Source organism: Myxine glutinosa, chromosome 1 (genome assembly GCF_964187855.1).
Source record: "Myxine glutinosa chromosome 1, kmMyxGlut1.1, whole genome shotgun sequence".
Lineage (NCBI taxonomy): Eukaryota > Metazoa > Chordata > Myxini > Myxiniformes > Myxinidae > Myxine > Myxine glutinosa.
The window spans coordinates 55,253,754-55,268,316 of record NC_136261.1 but is presented as its reverse complement, the minus strand read 5'-3'; the positions used below and the strand labels follow the sequence as shown (position 1 = coordinate 55,268,316).

Below are 14,563 nucleotides of genomic sequence, written 5' to 3'. Positions count from 1 at the left end.
AATATCACCCAGATCCCTTGGAATCGACCACCACCCCCTCCTACAATACTAAATATCACCCAGATCCCTTGGAATCGACCACCACCTCCTCCTACAATACTAAATATCACCCAGATCCCTTGGAATCGACCACCACCTCCTCCTGCAATACTAAATATCACCCAGATCCCTTGGAATCGACCACCACCTCCTCCTACAATACTATATATCACTCAGATCCCTTGGAATCGACCACCACCTCCTCCTACAATACTATATATCACTCAGATCCCTTGGAATCGACCACCACCCCCTCCTACAATACTAAATATCACCAAGATCCCTTGGAATCGACCACCACCCCCTCCTACAATACTAAATATCACCCAGATCCCTTGGAATCGACCACCACACCCTCCTGCAATACTAAATATCACCAAGATCCCTTGGAATCGACCACCACCTCCTCCTACAATACTATATATCACCAAGATCCCTTGGAATCGACCACCACCCCCTCCTACAATACTATATATCACTCAGATCCCTTGGAATCGACCACCACCTCCTCCTGCAATACTAAATATCACCAAGATCCCTTGGAATCGACCACCACCCCCTCCTACAATACTAAATATCACCCAGATCCCTTGGAATCGACCACCACACCCTCCTGCAATACTAAATATCACCAAGATCCCTTGGAATCGACCACCACCTCCTCCTACAATACTATATATCACTCAGATCCCTTGGAATCGACCACCACCCCCTCCTACAATACTATATATCACTCAGATCCCTTGGAATCGACCACCACCTCCTCCTACAATACAATATATCACTCAGATCCCTTGGAGTCGACCACCACCTCCTCCTGCAATCTATATATATAAAACACAGTTTGTGTGTGTGTGTGTGTGTGTGTGTGTGTGTGTGTGTGTGTGTGTGTGTGTGTGTGTGTGTGTGTGTAATGTTACCGATAGACTCCTAAACGGAGAGGCTTACGTGCTTGATATTTGGCATAGACATGGCCATTGAGCCTGGGACGAACATGGCCGAACTCAAAATATTTGACGATCCATATTTTTTATTCATATTTACCTCAGCGCATTTCAGTGCACGGAATCAATGGAATCAGAGCAGGTGGGCGCTGATTCGCTCAGAGCGATCACGTGATGACGCTATGACGCTATGAACGCTATGACGCTATGGAAAAAAAAATCGCTATGAAACGCTATGAACGCGATGACGCTATGAACACTATGACGCTATGAAACGCTATGAAGCTATGAACGGTATGAACGATATGACGCTATGAAAAAAAAAATCGCTATGACGCTATGAAACGCAATGAACGCGATGACGCTATGAACGCTATGAACGATATGACCCTATGACGCTATGAAGCTATGACCGCTATGAACGATATGACGCTATGAAAAAAAAAATCGCTATGATGCTATGAAACGCTATGAACGCTATGACGCTATGAACGATATGACACTATGAACGCTATGACGCTATGAAAAAAAAAATCGCTATGATGCTATGAAACGCTATGACGCTATGAACGCTATGATGCTATGAAAAAGAAAAATCGCTCACTTTACCAAGGGGCTCGCTCTCCCCCCGTTCCCCTCCCTTCCCCTTCCCCCTCCCCACCCCCGCCCGGCAATGCCGGGTACTTCTGCTAGCCCCCCCTTCCCCTCCCCCTCCTCCTCCCCCTTCCCCCCTCCCCCTTCCCCCTCCCCTCCCCCTCCCTCCGCTTCTCCCCCCCCTCTCCTACCCTCCCCCCCCCCGTTCCCCTCCCCTTCCCCCTCCCCTCCCCTTCCCCCTCCCCCTCCCCTCCCCCGCCCGGCAATGCCGGGTACTTCTGCTAGTCCTACATAAACGCAGTCATTGGCCCTCGGAGGCCCAACGGATGTATTCGTGTTTTTTTTTTGTTGTTGTTTTTTATAGATTCGTTTTTTGTTTCATATCCTTTTTCAATCCAAATCGATGCTCATGGGTGTGTATTTGCTCAGCAAATGTGAATCATTGATCCTATTAGTTGGAAGAATCCCATACAAGTAATTAATTTTTTTTTTTTTTTTTTTTTTTTTTTTCGCAAAACATTTTTTGTGTTCTTGGTTTTTCAACTTTTTTTTTTTTCGAAAAGGTTGAGTATCATGGAGGAGTATTTCCTCAAAAAATATGATTCACTAATGCTTTTATTTAGAATGTATATGTCCACAAAAGTCAAAAATCCGACACCTATGCAACCATTGGGCCTCGGAGGCCCCACAAATGTATTCGTGTAAAGTTTTTTCATTTTCATATTTTTGTCACTGAATTATTTGTAACCAAGTTATAGGAGCATATCATGAGGCTCATATCAAGAAAATAATGATATAACATAGTAGCACAACAACATTTATGCATGGCCTCGAAAGCCCCAGGCTTGCATTGGTGTCGGATTTTCAGGTCATATGTGAAGAATGAAGATTTTCCCACGAGCCTGAATGAATTTTTTTTTTGTCACTGAATTTTGTGTAACAACATGAAAATCGGTGAAAATTAGGCTCATTCCAAAAAAAAAAATTGTACAGCATAGTGTTTGCAACAACAAAAAACCTTGTGAGCCTCCGAGGCCCAATCGCTGCATCCAAGGGATAAAAGGGGACGAGGATTCCCCAATTGTCTCCAGAAAAGAACAGCCCCCTGTGTGCTGGTACCATCACTACCAAATACCAATCACCTTATCCGATTCGTCAAATGTAAACCACCTGTAGTGTTTCTCACCATGGAGAATGCACTCTCATTTACAACATTATCTTTGACGAAGACTGAGTGTGGATCACTATTCTAAAACAACTTGTAATCAAATTTAAACAAGAACTATTGAAATGAAGGAGACTCATCCAAGGCAGAACTTCAGGGGTGTTCATGACAAGTCGTGAATTATTCGGTACCTGAGCACCCACCTTTACAAATCTGTCGTGATTTATTCGGTACCTGAGAACCCACCTGTACAAATATGTCTTGAATTATTCTGTACTTGAGAACCCACATGTATAAATCTGTCGTGAATTATTCGGTACCTGAGAACCCACCTGTACAAATCAACCCTTCCTCCCAGATTGGTAATATTACCACCGAGTACAAAATTGAATTGAACCCTCACGAGTGAAGGATTTCCAACAATACCTTACCCAATCACCCACAAAACCACTCCCTCTTGAAATGGAAAAGAAACGTGTTGACTCTTCTTCTTCTTCTTTTGTACACAGCACAATGGCTAAGGGAAGTGTGATTTTCTGTGGGTGCAGCTTTGCCGCTAATGCAGTGCCCCCTGTAGGTTAGTTCTTGAAGTTTCAATGTGTTCAGTGTGCCTGTGATAGCTCGCCCACTCTTCGCGGACATCACCACGGAACCCTTAACATCCCCCAACTAATGCTGTCAGACGGGATTCGAACCCAGTGTAGACAGCAATGGTTTGAATGCGTATATCTCTCGGCTATCCTGTCACCCCAACAAAAACTTATTCGTAAGTCTTCTTCTTCAGTTTTTCCTCCCCTCCTCTTTCTCTTCCGCTTTTTTGTCTCCTTCTTCAGATAACAATGAATGCTCTTCTCCGACTGCTTGCCATCCAAGCGCAACATGCTTTAACACCGCTGGTTCTTACATCTGTACCTGCTCGAGTGGCTACACAGGAGATGGACACAACTGTACAGGTGGGTTTGCGAAAAGGATGGGAAATCATCAAAAAACATTTTCAGTTTCGCTGTTTATGAAATGTTCCCAATAGATATTGATTTATTTTCATGGATTTATGTTCACAGACCTTGACGAATGCTCCTCAAATAACGGCGGATGCAGCCACACGTGTCTGAACACAGCTGGAAGCTTTGAGTGCTCATGTCCTCCCGGACAGCAGTTTGTACCTGGAAGTTCTACAACTTGTGAAGGTAAGATCTTTCCAATGGTTTCACATGATTTTAAATTGTTATTTTTTTTATACATCAGTTTTTTTACTTTTCTTCATGAGAATTTGATAACAAAGATGGAAAAGCTGTGATTTATCTGAAGCCGAGTATTCTTTTTAGTGAGGGTTGTGGGTACTTTTGGGGACCCAATGTGATAACTTGTGTCCATTTCTTCCAGCCTTCGGTCCTTGTGGAGGAGAATCGTGCGATTCCAATGCCGGCTGCCAGGCAGGTAGCTGTGTTTGTCACGTCGGTTGGAGCGGGAATGGAATCACCTGTGCAGGTGAGTGCAACGTGTTAAAAACCTCACAGGTTTAACATGCTGATATCAAATTAATGATATACATGTGTTTGTGTGTGTGCTTATTTGTGTGTGGTGCATTTGTGTGTTGGTATGTTTGAGTTTACCTAAATGTAAAGTTTATAAATTATAAATGCTCTTCCAAAGGTAAAAGCATTCGACCATACAGTTTATAATTCTTTAAAAGGGGAATAGGGTTCCTGCATTGCTTCCAGAAAAGAACCCTGTATGCTGGTACCTGTACAGGTGGGTTTCATGTAGGTAATATCATTTTACACCTGTACAGGTAGATAACATCATTTATAGCAATCCATTTAAATTATCTACTATATTGAAGGAGCTGCGCTCCAACGCGAGTCGAAAGAATTGACGCGACCAAAGACGGAATTCGTCCGAGTTGCTTTATCTATCTATAATTCCATTAATCTCTGTGTGTATGTGTGTTTGTATGTGTGTATGTGTGTTTGTATGTGTGTATGTTTGTCTGTGACCGCTGTTGCTCGACAACTACCGGTCCGATATACTTGAAACTTGCCAGGTATATTGCTGGGGACCCGAGGATGTGCCTTTTCAAGGTTTCATATTAATCGGAGAAGTAGTTACCGAGCTATGGCGATTTCTTTACCAAACACTGCAAGCCGTTCGCTTTGGACCAAACCATTGCATGTAAATAGAGGGGGGGGGGTTCTGTGGTCGTTGCGAATGGACCAAACCATTCATGTAAATAGGGGGGGGGGGGGTTCTGTGGTCGTTACTGCCACGTGGTTTCAAAGTTTTTTTTTTGTTGTTGTTGTTTGCACGCATGTTTTTTTGCACCCACGTACGGGCACGCCCTAGGATGTTTACACACACACACCCCTACACAAACTTTTTTTTTTTTTTTTTTTTGGCAAGGAACGGGCACCCACGTACGGGCACGTCCTAGCTTATATATAGTACGGGCATGCCCTAGTCTATCTATAATTCCAGTAATCTCTGTATGTGTGTTTGTTTGTTTGTTTGTTTGTCTGTGACCGCTGTTTCTCGACAACCACGGGTCCGATATACTTTAAACTTGCCAGGTATATTGCTGGGGACCCGAGGATGTGCCTTTTCAAGGTTTCATATTAATCGGACAATTACTTACCGAGCTATGTCCAAAAAACGATTCAACCAATCAGAGAGCAGCGAGCTATCGCGTGTGCCGAACGTGGCGAACACACTCTGCCTCGGACGGCACATTTGAGAGCGTATTCATTTATTTCACGTTGGCAAACTATGTTGGCACTATGTTGGCGTTAAACTATGTTTTAAAACTAATAAAAACTAATTTGCGATTCATCGTAACTGCGATATACGACCTTCCAGAGCTCCCGTGAGAGCGTGCGCCATTACGGATAGTAATTCAATTAAAAACATAAAAACATTGTCCCAATTCAGTCAGAGCGAAGGGCGTTGTTTTAAGCGAAGAGCGTTTTATTTTTCCCCTTAAATTCAGTCGCCGGACGGTGAAAGCTTTTTTTGGGGGGCAGCTACTGGCAGCCACGTACGGCCAATCACAGGACACGTTGTTGTGTCGACGTGCCGTGTTGTTTTCCCTCGCGGTTTGGAATGTTTTTCCTTTTCATTTTTTTTCTCTTCCTTACGGAAGTACGGGCATTTCCCTAAATTTGCGATTCTTTCGCTTTCCTGCGCGTTTGGGCACGCTATGGCGATTTCTTTACCAAACTCCGCAAGCCGTTCGCTTTGGACCAAACCATTTCATGTAAATAGAGGGGGGGGATTGTCACCGTACTCGCAAGCCGTTCGCTTTGGACCAAACCATTTCATGTAAATAGAGGGGGGGGGGGATATAATTTTAGATATAGATATAGTACGGGCATGCCCTAGTTGAAACAAAACAGCTCAGGTATTCTGACCAAAAGCCCGTTTATCGGGCAGCAATAAATGCAATATATATACACATTTATGTCGGGAAGTTTGCCCGGCAAAAGCTATACCGGGCATGCCCGGGTGTCAAGGGCGAGCCTTGGAAAGGCGAGTCTGGACCTGCCCGGGCGTGTTTGGCTGCGGCCTGGCAAGTCGAGGCTGGGCGTGCCCGGGCGCTCTGGACGAGCACTGGAAAGGCGAGAGCGGGCATGCCCGGACGCTCTGGGCGAGCCCTGGAAAGGCGATAGCGGGCATGCCCGGACGCTCTGGGCGAGCCCAGGAAAGGCGAGACCGGGCGTGCCGGGGAGGTTCGGGCGTGCCCGGGAACAGTGAGTCCGGGCATTGCCGGGAGAGGCGCGTCTGGCCGTGTTCTGGCCGGTGCAAGGCGATTGTGTGCATCCAGCGGTAACCGCTACACACGCCCCTCCAGAATCGACCTGCACCGGCAGGGTCAATTTAAGGGGGGTCCGGATGACCCGGCCGAAGCGACCCCTGGAGGGTCATGGGGAGGGGTCCGACGTGGTGGTGGGTGGTCGAGCGGGGGGAACTGTGGACGGGGGGCGGCCTCGCCGCGGAGGAAGGGCCAACCGTGGTGGTCGGTCGACGTCCATGTGCGCCGGTTTGATGCGGTCCACAGAGATCCGGTCCGACCGGCCGCCAACGTCGACGACAAAGGACTTGTCGCCCCATCGCAGGACACGGAAGGGCCAGTCGTACGGCGGCCGGAGTGGCCCCCGGTGCGCGTCATGATGCACAAAGATGTACTCCGCTGTGCGAAGCGCCGGGGGGACGTAGGACTGGGGGCCACCGTGGCGGGACGTTGGCACAGGGGCAAATCGGCGGGCGGCCTCCTGGAGGTCCGAGCGCTGGTGTGCGGCAGACCAGGGACTGGTAGCGTCGGGCACGACCTCGCCCGGGACGCGGAGTGGCTGGCCGTAGACGAGCTCGGCGGCGGACACCCGCAGGTCCTCCTTGGGGGCCGTGCGGAGGCCCAAAAGGACCCACAGCAGCCGGTCGGTCCAACCGTCGTCCTGAAGGCCGGCCATGAGTGCGGCCTTCATGGAGCGGTGAAACCGCTCGCACAACACGTTGGCTTGGGGGTGGTAGGCCGTGGTGCGGTTCAGCGTGACCCCCAACGAGCGGGCGACCGCACCCCAAAGTTCGGACGTGAACTGTGGGCCACGGTCGGGCGAGATGTCTGCCGGTGCGCCGAAGCGCGCGACCCAGGTGGCGATGAACACCTGCGCCACGTCGGCGGTGGTGGTGGAGGTGAGGGGCACGGCCTCCGGCCACCTGGTGGTCCTGTCCACCATGGTGAGCAGGTGGGTGAACCCCCGCGATGGGGGCAGGGGACCAACCAGGTCCACGTGGACATGGTCGAAACGCTGTGCAGGCACGGTGAAAGGTGCCAGCGGGGCCTGGGTGTGGCGGTGGACCTTGGCCCGCTGGCAGGCTGTGCAGGCATTGGCCCAGTCGCGGACGTTCCGTCGAAGGTAGTGCCAGACGAAACGCGCCGACACCAGCTTCGGAGAAGCTTTCCGGCCCGGGTGAGAAAGGCCGTGGATGGAGGCGAAGATGCGGTGTTGCCAGGAAACGGACACGATGGGGCGAGGTTGGCCCTGGGAGACGTCGCAGAGCAGGACGGTGCCCACGAAGGGGATGTCGGCCAGGCGGAGGCCCGTGTCTGCCACCCGGAGGGCCTGCACCGAGGTGTCGGTGGTCTGGTCGGCCGCCATGAGCGCGAAGTCCACGCCGAGGTGGACCGCGTTCGCGCTGGCCCGAGAAAGACAGTCGGCCACAGCGTTGTCTTTGCCGACGACGTGCCGGATGTCCGTGGTGAATTCCGACACGGCGGAGAGGTGGCGCTGCTGGCGGGCCGACCACGGCTCCGTGACTTTGGCCATTGCGTAGACCAACGGCTTGTGGTCGAAGAAAGCCATGAACGGGCGGCCCTCCAGGAGGTGTCGGAAATGGCGAACGGCCAGGAATAGACCGAGCAGCTCGCGGTCGAACGTGCTGTATTTTAACTAGTTCGGCCGGAGCTGCCGGCTGAAAAAAGCGAGTGGCTGCCAAACCCCGTCCACCCATTGTTCATGGACGGCGCCCACCGCGTAGTTGGAGGCGTCCGTAGTGAGGGCGATGGGCGCGTTGAGCACCGGGTGAGCCAGCAGCGTTGCGTCGGCGAGGGCCCGTTTTGCACTCGCGAAGGCCGCGTCCATGGCCGCGGACCAAACGATGTCATGCTTGGCCGGCTTGCCCCGGAGGGCCTCGTAAAGGGGTCGCATGAGCTGAGCAGCGCGGGGCACGAATTGGTGATAAAAATTCACCATGCCGAGGAACTCTTGTAGGGCCTTGATGGAACGGGGACGTGGGAACGTGGTGATGGCCTCGACCTTGGTCGGCAGCGGCACGGCCCCGGTCTTGGTGATGCGGTGGCCCAAAAAGTCAACGGTCGTCGTGCCGAAGTGGCATTTGGCCGGGTTGACAACTAAGCCATGCTCGCTGAGGCGACCGAACAGTGTTCGGAGGTGGAGGAGGTGCTCGGCGCGGGACGTGCTGGCGACGAGGATGTCGTCCAGATAGACGAAAAGAAATGGCAGGTCGCGCAGCACGCCATCCATTAAGCGCTGGAACGCCTGGGCCGCGTTCTTGAGGCCAAACGGCATCCTCAAAAATTCGAACAGGCCGAACGGCGTGATGACGGCCGTCTTCGGGACGTCGGCCGCCCGGACAGATACCTGGTGCTATCCCCGTATCAGGTCAATTTTGGAAAATATGACCCGTCCCGCCAAACTGGCGGAAAAGTCCTGGATGTGCGGGATCGGGTACCTGTCGGGGGTGGTAGCGTCGTTGAGGCGGCGGTAGTCGCCACACGGGCGCCATCCGCCCCCGGCTTTGGCACGATGTCCAGTGGTGATGCCCACGCGCTATTGGAGCGCCGCACGATGCCGAGGTGCTCCAACGCGTCGAACTCGGCCTTTGCCATGGCGAGCTTGGCCGGGTCAAGGCGGCGGGCCCTGGCGTAGACTGGCGGGCCCGTAGTGGGTATGTGGTGCTCGATCCCATGCCGCACTGCGACGGCCGAAAACGTCGGCCGTGTGAGGGCCGGGAATTCCACGAGCAGGCGAGCGAACTCGTTCGCCGTCGGGAGGGCGCACGCCAGTTCAGTCGGCGCGGAGCTGCTCATTGTGCACGCCAGGGAGCTGAAGGTCTCGGCATTGACAAGGCAACGACGTTTGACGTCGACCAGCAGCCCATGCGCGCAGAGGAAGTCGGCGCCCAGCAAAGCCATGGGGACGCAGGCGGTCACAAAGGTCCACTGAAAGCGCTGGCTGCCGAAGCAGAGGGTGACGTTGCGCGGGCCGAAAGTGCGTATGGCCAAGCCATTAGCAGCGACCAAAGAGGGGCCGCAAATGGCGTCCCGCCTGTCCTGCTCGGAGGCGGGTATGACGCTCAGTTGGGCGCCGGTGTCGCAAAGGAAACGCCGCCCGGACGCTTTGTCCCGAATAAAAAGCAAGTTGCCCGAGTGGACGGCGCTCATGGCTGGGAATGAACGCCGGCCCGGCCATTTCCCGACTTGCCGAAAGTGCACGGTGGTCGGCACGTCCGAGCCCTGTGTCCGAACCTGGCGTGGTAATAACACCACGCCTGGTCAGGTGGAGGCCCCGGCCGTCGTGTCGGAAGTGGTCGGTGCGGCGTGGCGGCCGCCAGTTTCACCGGCAGTTCGGCCTCCAACCACGCAGGGCGCTCGGGCGTCGTGGGCGTCGCCTCGGACGGCGGCAGGCTCCAGGTAGCCGCGCCGATGTGTTGGCCCGCCGAGGAGATCTTATCGGCTTCCCTGGCGAGGGCGCGGGGATCGGTGATCGACGTGCCAGCCAGGGCGAGGCGTACCGGGTGAGGCAGCTGGCGAAGGAACAACTCGCGGAACAGAAAATCCGGAGAGTGCTCACCGAGCAACGAGAGCATATAGTCCATGCGCTCGGACGGGCGTGTGTCGCCGAGCTCGGGCAGGTCGAGCAGGCGCCGTGCGCGTGCCGCCGGTGAGAGGGCGAAAGCGTCGAGGAGGAGCGTCTTCAGCACGTCATACTTGTCGGCAGCCGGCGGGTGCTCGAGGAGGCTCAGGGCGTGGGCCGCGGTGGCGGAACCGAGCGCTGCCACGACGTGGTGGAAGCGGGTGTCGTCCGCGGTGATGCCTCGCAGGGCGAACTGGGAGTCCGCCTGGGCGAACCAAACAGCCGCGTGAGCCTCCCAGAAGGTAGGCAGTTTAAGATTCACTGCCGTGTCCATGTCGGTAGGTCACCAGTGAAGGAGCTGCGCTCCAACGCGAGTCGAAAGAATTGACGCGACCAAAGACGGAATTCGTCCGAGTTGCTTTATTGAAACAAAACAGCTCAGGTATTCTGACCAAAAGCCCGTTTATCGGGCAGCAATATATATACACATTTATGTCGGGAAGTTTGCCCGGCAAAAGCTATACCGGGCATGCCCGGGTGTCAAGGGCGAGCCTTGGAAAGGCGAGTCTGGACCTGCCCGGGCGTGTTTGGCTGCGGCCTGGCAAGTCGAGGCTGGGCGTGCTCAGGCTCTCTGGACGAGCACTGGAAAGGCGAGAGCGGGCATGCCCGGACGCTCTGGGCGAGCCCTGGAAAGGCGATAGCGGGCATGCCCAGACGCTCTGGGCGAGCCCTGGAAAGGCGAGAGCGGGCATGCCAGGGAAAGACGAGACCGGGCGTGCCCAGGAGGTTCGGGCGTGCCCGGGAACAGTGAGTCAGGGCATGCCCGGGAGAGGCGCGTCTGGCCGTGTTCTGGCCGGTGCAAGGCGATTGTGTGCATCCAGCGGTAACCGCTACAATATCAAACATATGTCAGTTTGTGTGTTTGCATAGATGTCTGTCCCCTCTTCATAAAGGAGATTTTATATGGAAATGATTTAACACGAACGTGTGTTCACTACCGTCTATTTCTGGAGGATAAAACAAACTCGAAAAACACTTTCCATAAAAAAAAATTACGTCTCTTCTACTGGAAATGTAGAAGGTGACTTGCAAATCAAGCATCAAAGGTGGTGTACGGAAGTGTTTTTTTTTAAACACCAATAAGTTCAAGGTGCAGGGAGGTGAAATTCACTGCACATGATGTGCAACATGTGCAGAGTAAAACGAGCGTTAATGTACATCGGTATCATGTCAAATAAATAAAGTAACACACTTGACAATAGGCCGAGGCCCCCGACTTTGGCACGCTCACGAGGCTGCACCGTCGAATAAACTATTCCATCCCGTCATTTTTGACGGGATTTTATACCAGTAATGTTATATTTTAGGAATAGCCTATACTGCAAAATTAATAAAGTGTGTGTGTGTGTGTGTGTGTGTGTGTGTGTGTGTGTGTGCGTGTGTGTGTGTGTGTGTGTGTGTGTGTGTGTGTGTGTGTGTGTGTGTGTGTGTGTGTGTGTGTGGTTGTGTGTCTGTGTGTCTGTGTGTTTGAGTTCATGAAAATGTAAAGGTAATTTGGTACCTGCACAAATATACAATTCAACAATTGTAGCGTAATCAGGAACGTTTAAACAATCTGCAAAATCACCTTTGGATGTACAATTTTGTGGCAATCCCTCTTCACCTGGTTTCCATCAGGTGTCATTTCCTCTTATTCCATTTGCCTCATCCATTGAAAAAGTTTCAAACCATAACCCTGATTATAGCCCGATGTACATGATACCCCAAATAATTCTTTTCCATGTACGGTTTTCTTATTCAGACAACAACGAATGTTCTTCTCCGACTACTTGCCATCCAAATGCAACATGCTTAAACACCGCTGGTTCTTACATCTGTACCTGCTCGAGTGGCTACACTGGAGATGGACACACCTGCACAGGTGGGTTTACGACACAGAAGTTGAATCTTGTTTACAAACTTCAGTCATTATAACATCAGATACCTTTTGATCAAAGTTAGATGTCATGCATTATTTATTGTCCCCCGTCGCTCAACGGAGCGAAAGGGGGACTATGGCTTTCCCCTCCGTCCGTGTGTCCGTCCGTCCGTGCGTGCGGGCGTGCGTGCGTGCGGCGTGCGTGCGGGCATGCATGCATGCGTAAGCGAAGGACCGCATTCGAATTTGGTGTGTGGGTGCAACCCACGTCAAAATCCAAGATGGCCGCCGCCATGTATGTCTGAACCTTGTAACCTGCATATCTTGAAAAATAAGCGAAGTACAAACTTCTAATCTGGTTTGTGGGTGTATCTAGGCACAAGCAAGAACGCGATTGATAATTGGGGCGCCACGACAAAATCCAAGATGGCCGACGCCATTTATGTCTGAAACTTGTGAGATGAATATCTTGAAAAATAAGCGAAGTACCAACTTCTAATTTGGTGTGTGGGTGTATCTCGGCATAAGGACGAAAGCTGTTGAAAATTGGGTCGCCACGTCAAAATCCAAGATGGCCGCCACCATATATATGTCTGAAACTTGTGAGCGAAATATCTCGAAAAATAAGCGAAGTACCAACGTCTAATCTGGTGTGTGGGTGTATCTAGGCACAAGGAAGAACGCTGTTTAAAATCGGGTCGCCACGTCAAAGCCAAGATGGCCGCCGCCATGTATGGCTGAAAAATACCAACTTCTAATTTGGTGTGTGGATGTATCCCGGCATACGGAAGAACACTGTTGAAAATTGGGTCGCCACGTCAAAATCCAAGATGGCCACCACCATATATATGTCTGAACCTTGTGAGCGAAATATCTTGAAAAATAAGCGAAGTACCAACTTCTAATCTGGTGTGTGGGTGTATCTAGGCACAAGCAAGAACGCTGTTTAAAATTGGGTCGCCACGTCAAAATCCAAGATGGTCGCTGCCATGTATATCTGATGCCATGTATGTCTGAACCTTGTAACCTGCATATCTTGAAAAATAAGCGAAGTACCAACTTCTAATCTGGTGTGTGGGTGTATCTAGGCATAAGGAAGAAGGCTATTGAAAATTGGGTCGCCACGTCAAAATCCAAGATGGCCACCGCCATGTAAGTCTGAACCTTTACACAAAATTACCGCTTTACCGCTTTACATTACCGCTTTACACAAAAAAGGTGCAAAAACAGATTCTTGCAACTACAGACCAATCAGCCTGCTCCCAATTATCAGCAAAGTCATGGAATCCATCATTGCTTCAGATATCAAATCCTTCCTCTTCTCCAATGGCTTGATCTCTGATCATCAATTTGGATTCAGACCAGGTCATTCTACTCTGGACATGTTGCTTCTGCTGTCTCAACAATGGATGGAGGTCCTCAATGCCAAACAGGAAATCAGAGCTGTCTCACTTGACATATCACGTGCCTTCGATACGGTCTGGCACCCAGCTCTGCTCACCAAACCCACCTCCTATGGTATTCAGGGAAATCTCCACTCATGGCTTGCGGATTTCCTCTCTGGTTGTAGGCAACGTGTGGCCCTGAATGGATTTCTCTCATCTTCCCTTCCTGTTCTGGCTGGAGTTCCCCAAGGTAGTGTTCTGGGTCCTGTGCTATTTCTGGTCTTCATCAATGACCTCTCCGACTCTCTGGAAAATCCTCTCTATCTCTTTGCTGATGACTCCACTATCTGCCACTCCATTCCTCATCCCTCAGATTGGCAGTCTGCAGCCTCCTCACTCTCTGCAGACCTGGACAAAATCACAGACTGGTCAAACAAGCGGAACATGTCTTTCAATCCTGACAAATCTCACACTCTTACAATGTCTCTCCGAAAGGACCGACTGGACAACCCTCCCATCTACTTTCTCAACAATCCTCTCCAAGAAGTTCTGTCGCTCAAGCTTTTGGGTCTCACTATCTGCCATGATCTTTCTTGGGAAAACCACATTTCCAAGCTGGCCTCCAAAGCCAGTCGCCGACTGGGCATCCTCCGTCGTGTGAAGTCCTTCCTTGGCACACCTGAGCTCCTCACCACATACAAGGCTTTCATCCACAGCTCAATGGAATACTGTTCCCCCCTCTGGGCTGGTGCTCCTGCCTCACACCTTGCTCGGCTTCACGCTGTTGAGGCCAAGGCTTTCAGAATCATTGGAATCTCCTGCGATGTAGTCAACTCCGAGGGCCTTTCACTCACTCACCGCAGGCAGGTTGGTGGTCTTTCTGTCTTCTACCGACTCCTCTCCAGCCTTGCTCCCCCAGCTCTCTCTGTGCTCTGTCCCCCCAATATTCCTTCAGGTCGCACAAGATCTGCCTGCAACCCTCTTATGGTTAAACTGCCAAAGTCTAGGCTCTCTGCTCACCTTCACTCTTTCATTCCCCTTTTCTCCCGCCTCTGGAACAAACTCCCCCACTCCCTTCAATCCCACTCCTGCCTCCAGGTCTTTAAAACAGCTGTTCACCACCATCTCTTATCTTCCCCCATCGAAAACCT

General features: G+C 51.6%; 1 protein-coding gene across 1 annotated transcript in view; it reads left to right on the top strand.

Moving 5' to 3' along the window:
• Window positions 1-14,563, top strand: part of LOC137424248 (uncharacterized) — a 207,243-nt gene that overhangs the window by 112,873 nt on the left and 79,807 nt on the right. The window contains exons 50-53 of the mRNA XM_078771992.1: window positions 3,576-3,695; window positions 3,804-3,929; window positions 4,126-4,230; window positions 11,911-12,030. Coding sequence (XP_078628118.1) covers window positions 3,576-3,695; window positions 3,804-3,929; window positions 4,126-4,230; window positions 11,911-12,030 — 471 coding nt within the window. The remainder of the gene's footprint in view (window positions 1-3,575; window positions 3,696-3,803; window positions 3,930-4,125; window positions 4,231-11,910; window positions 12,031-14,563) is intronic.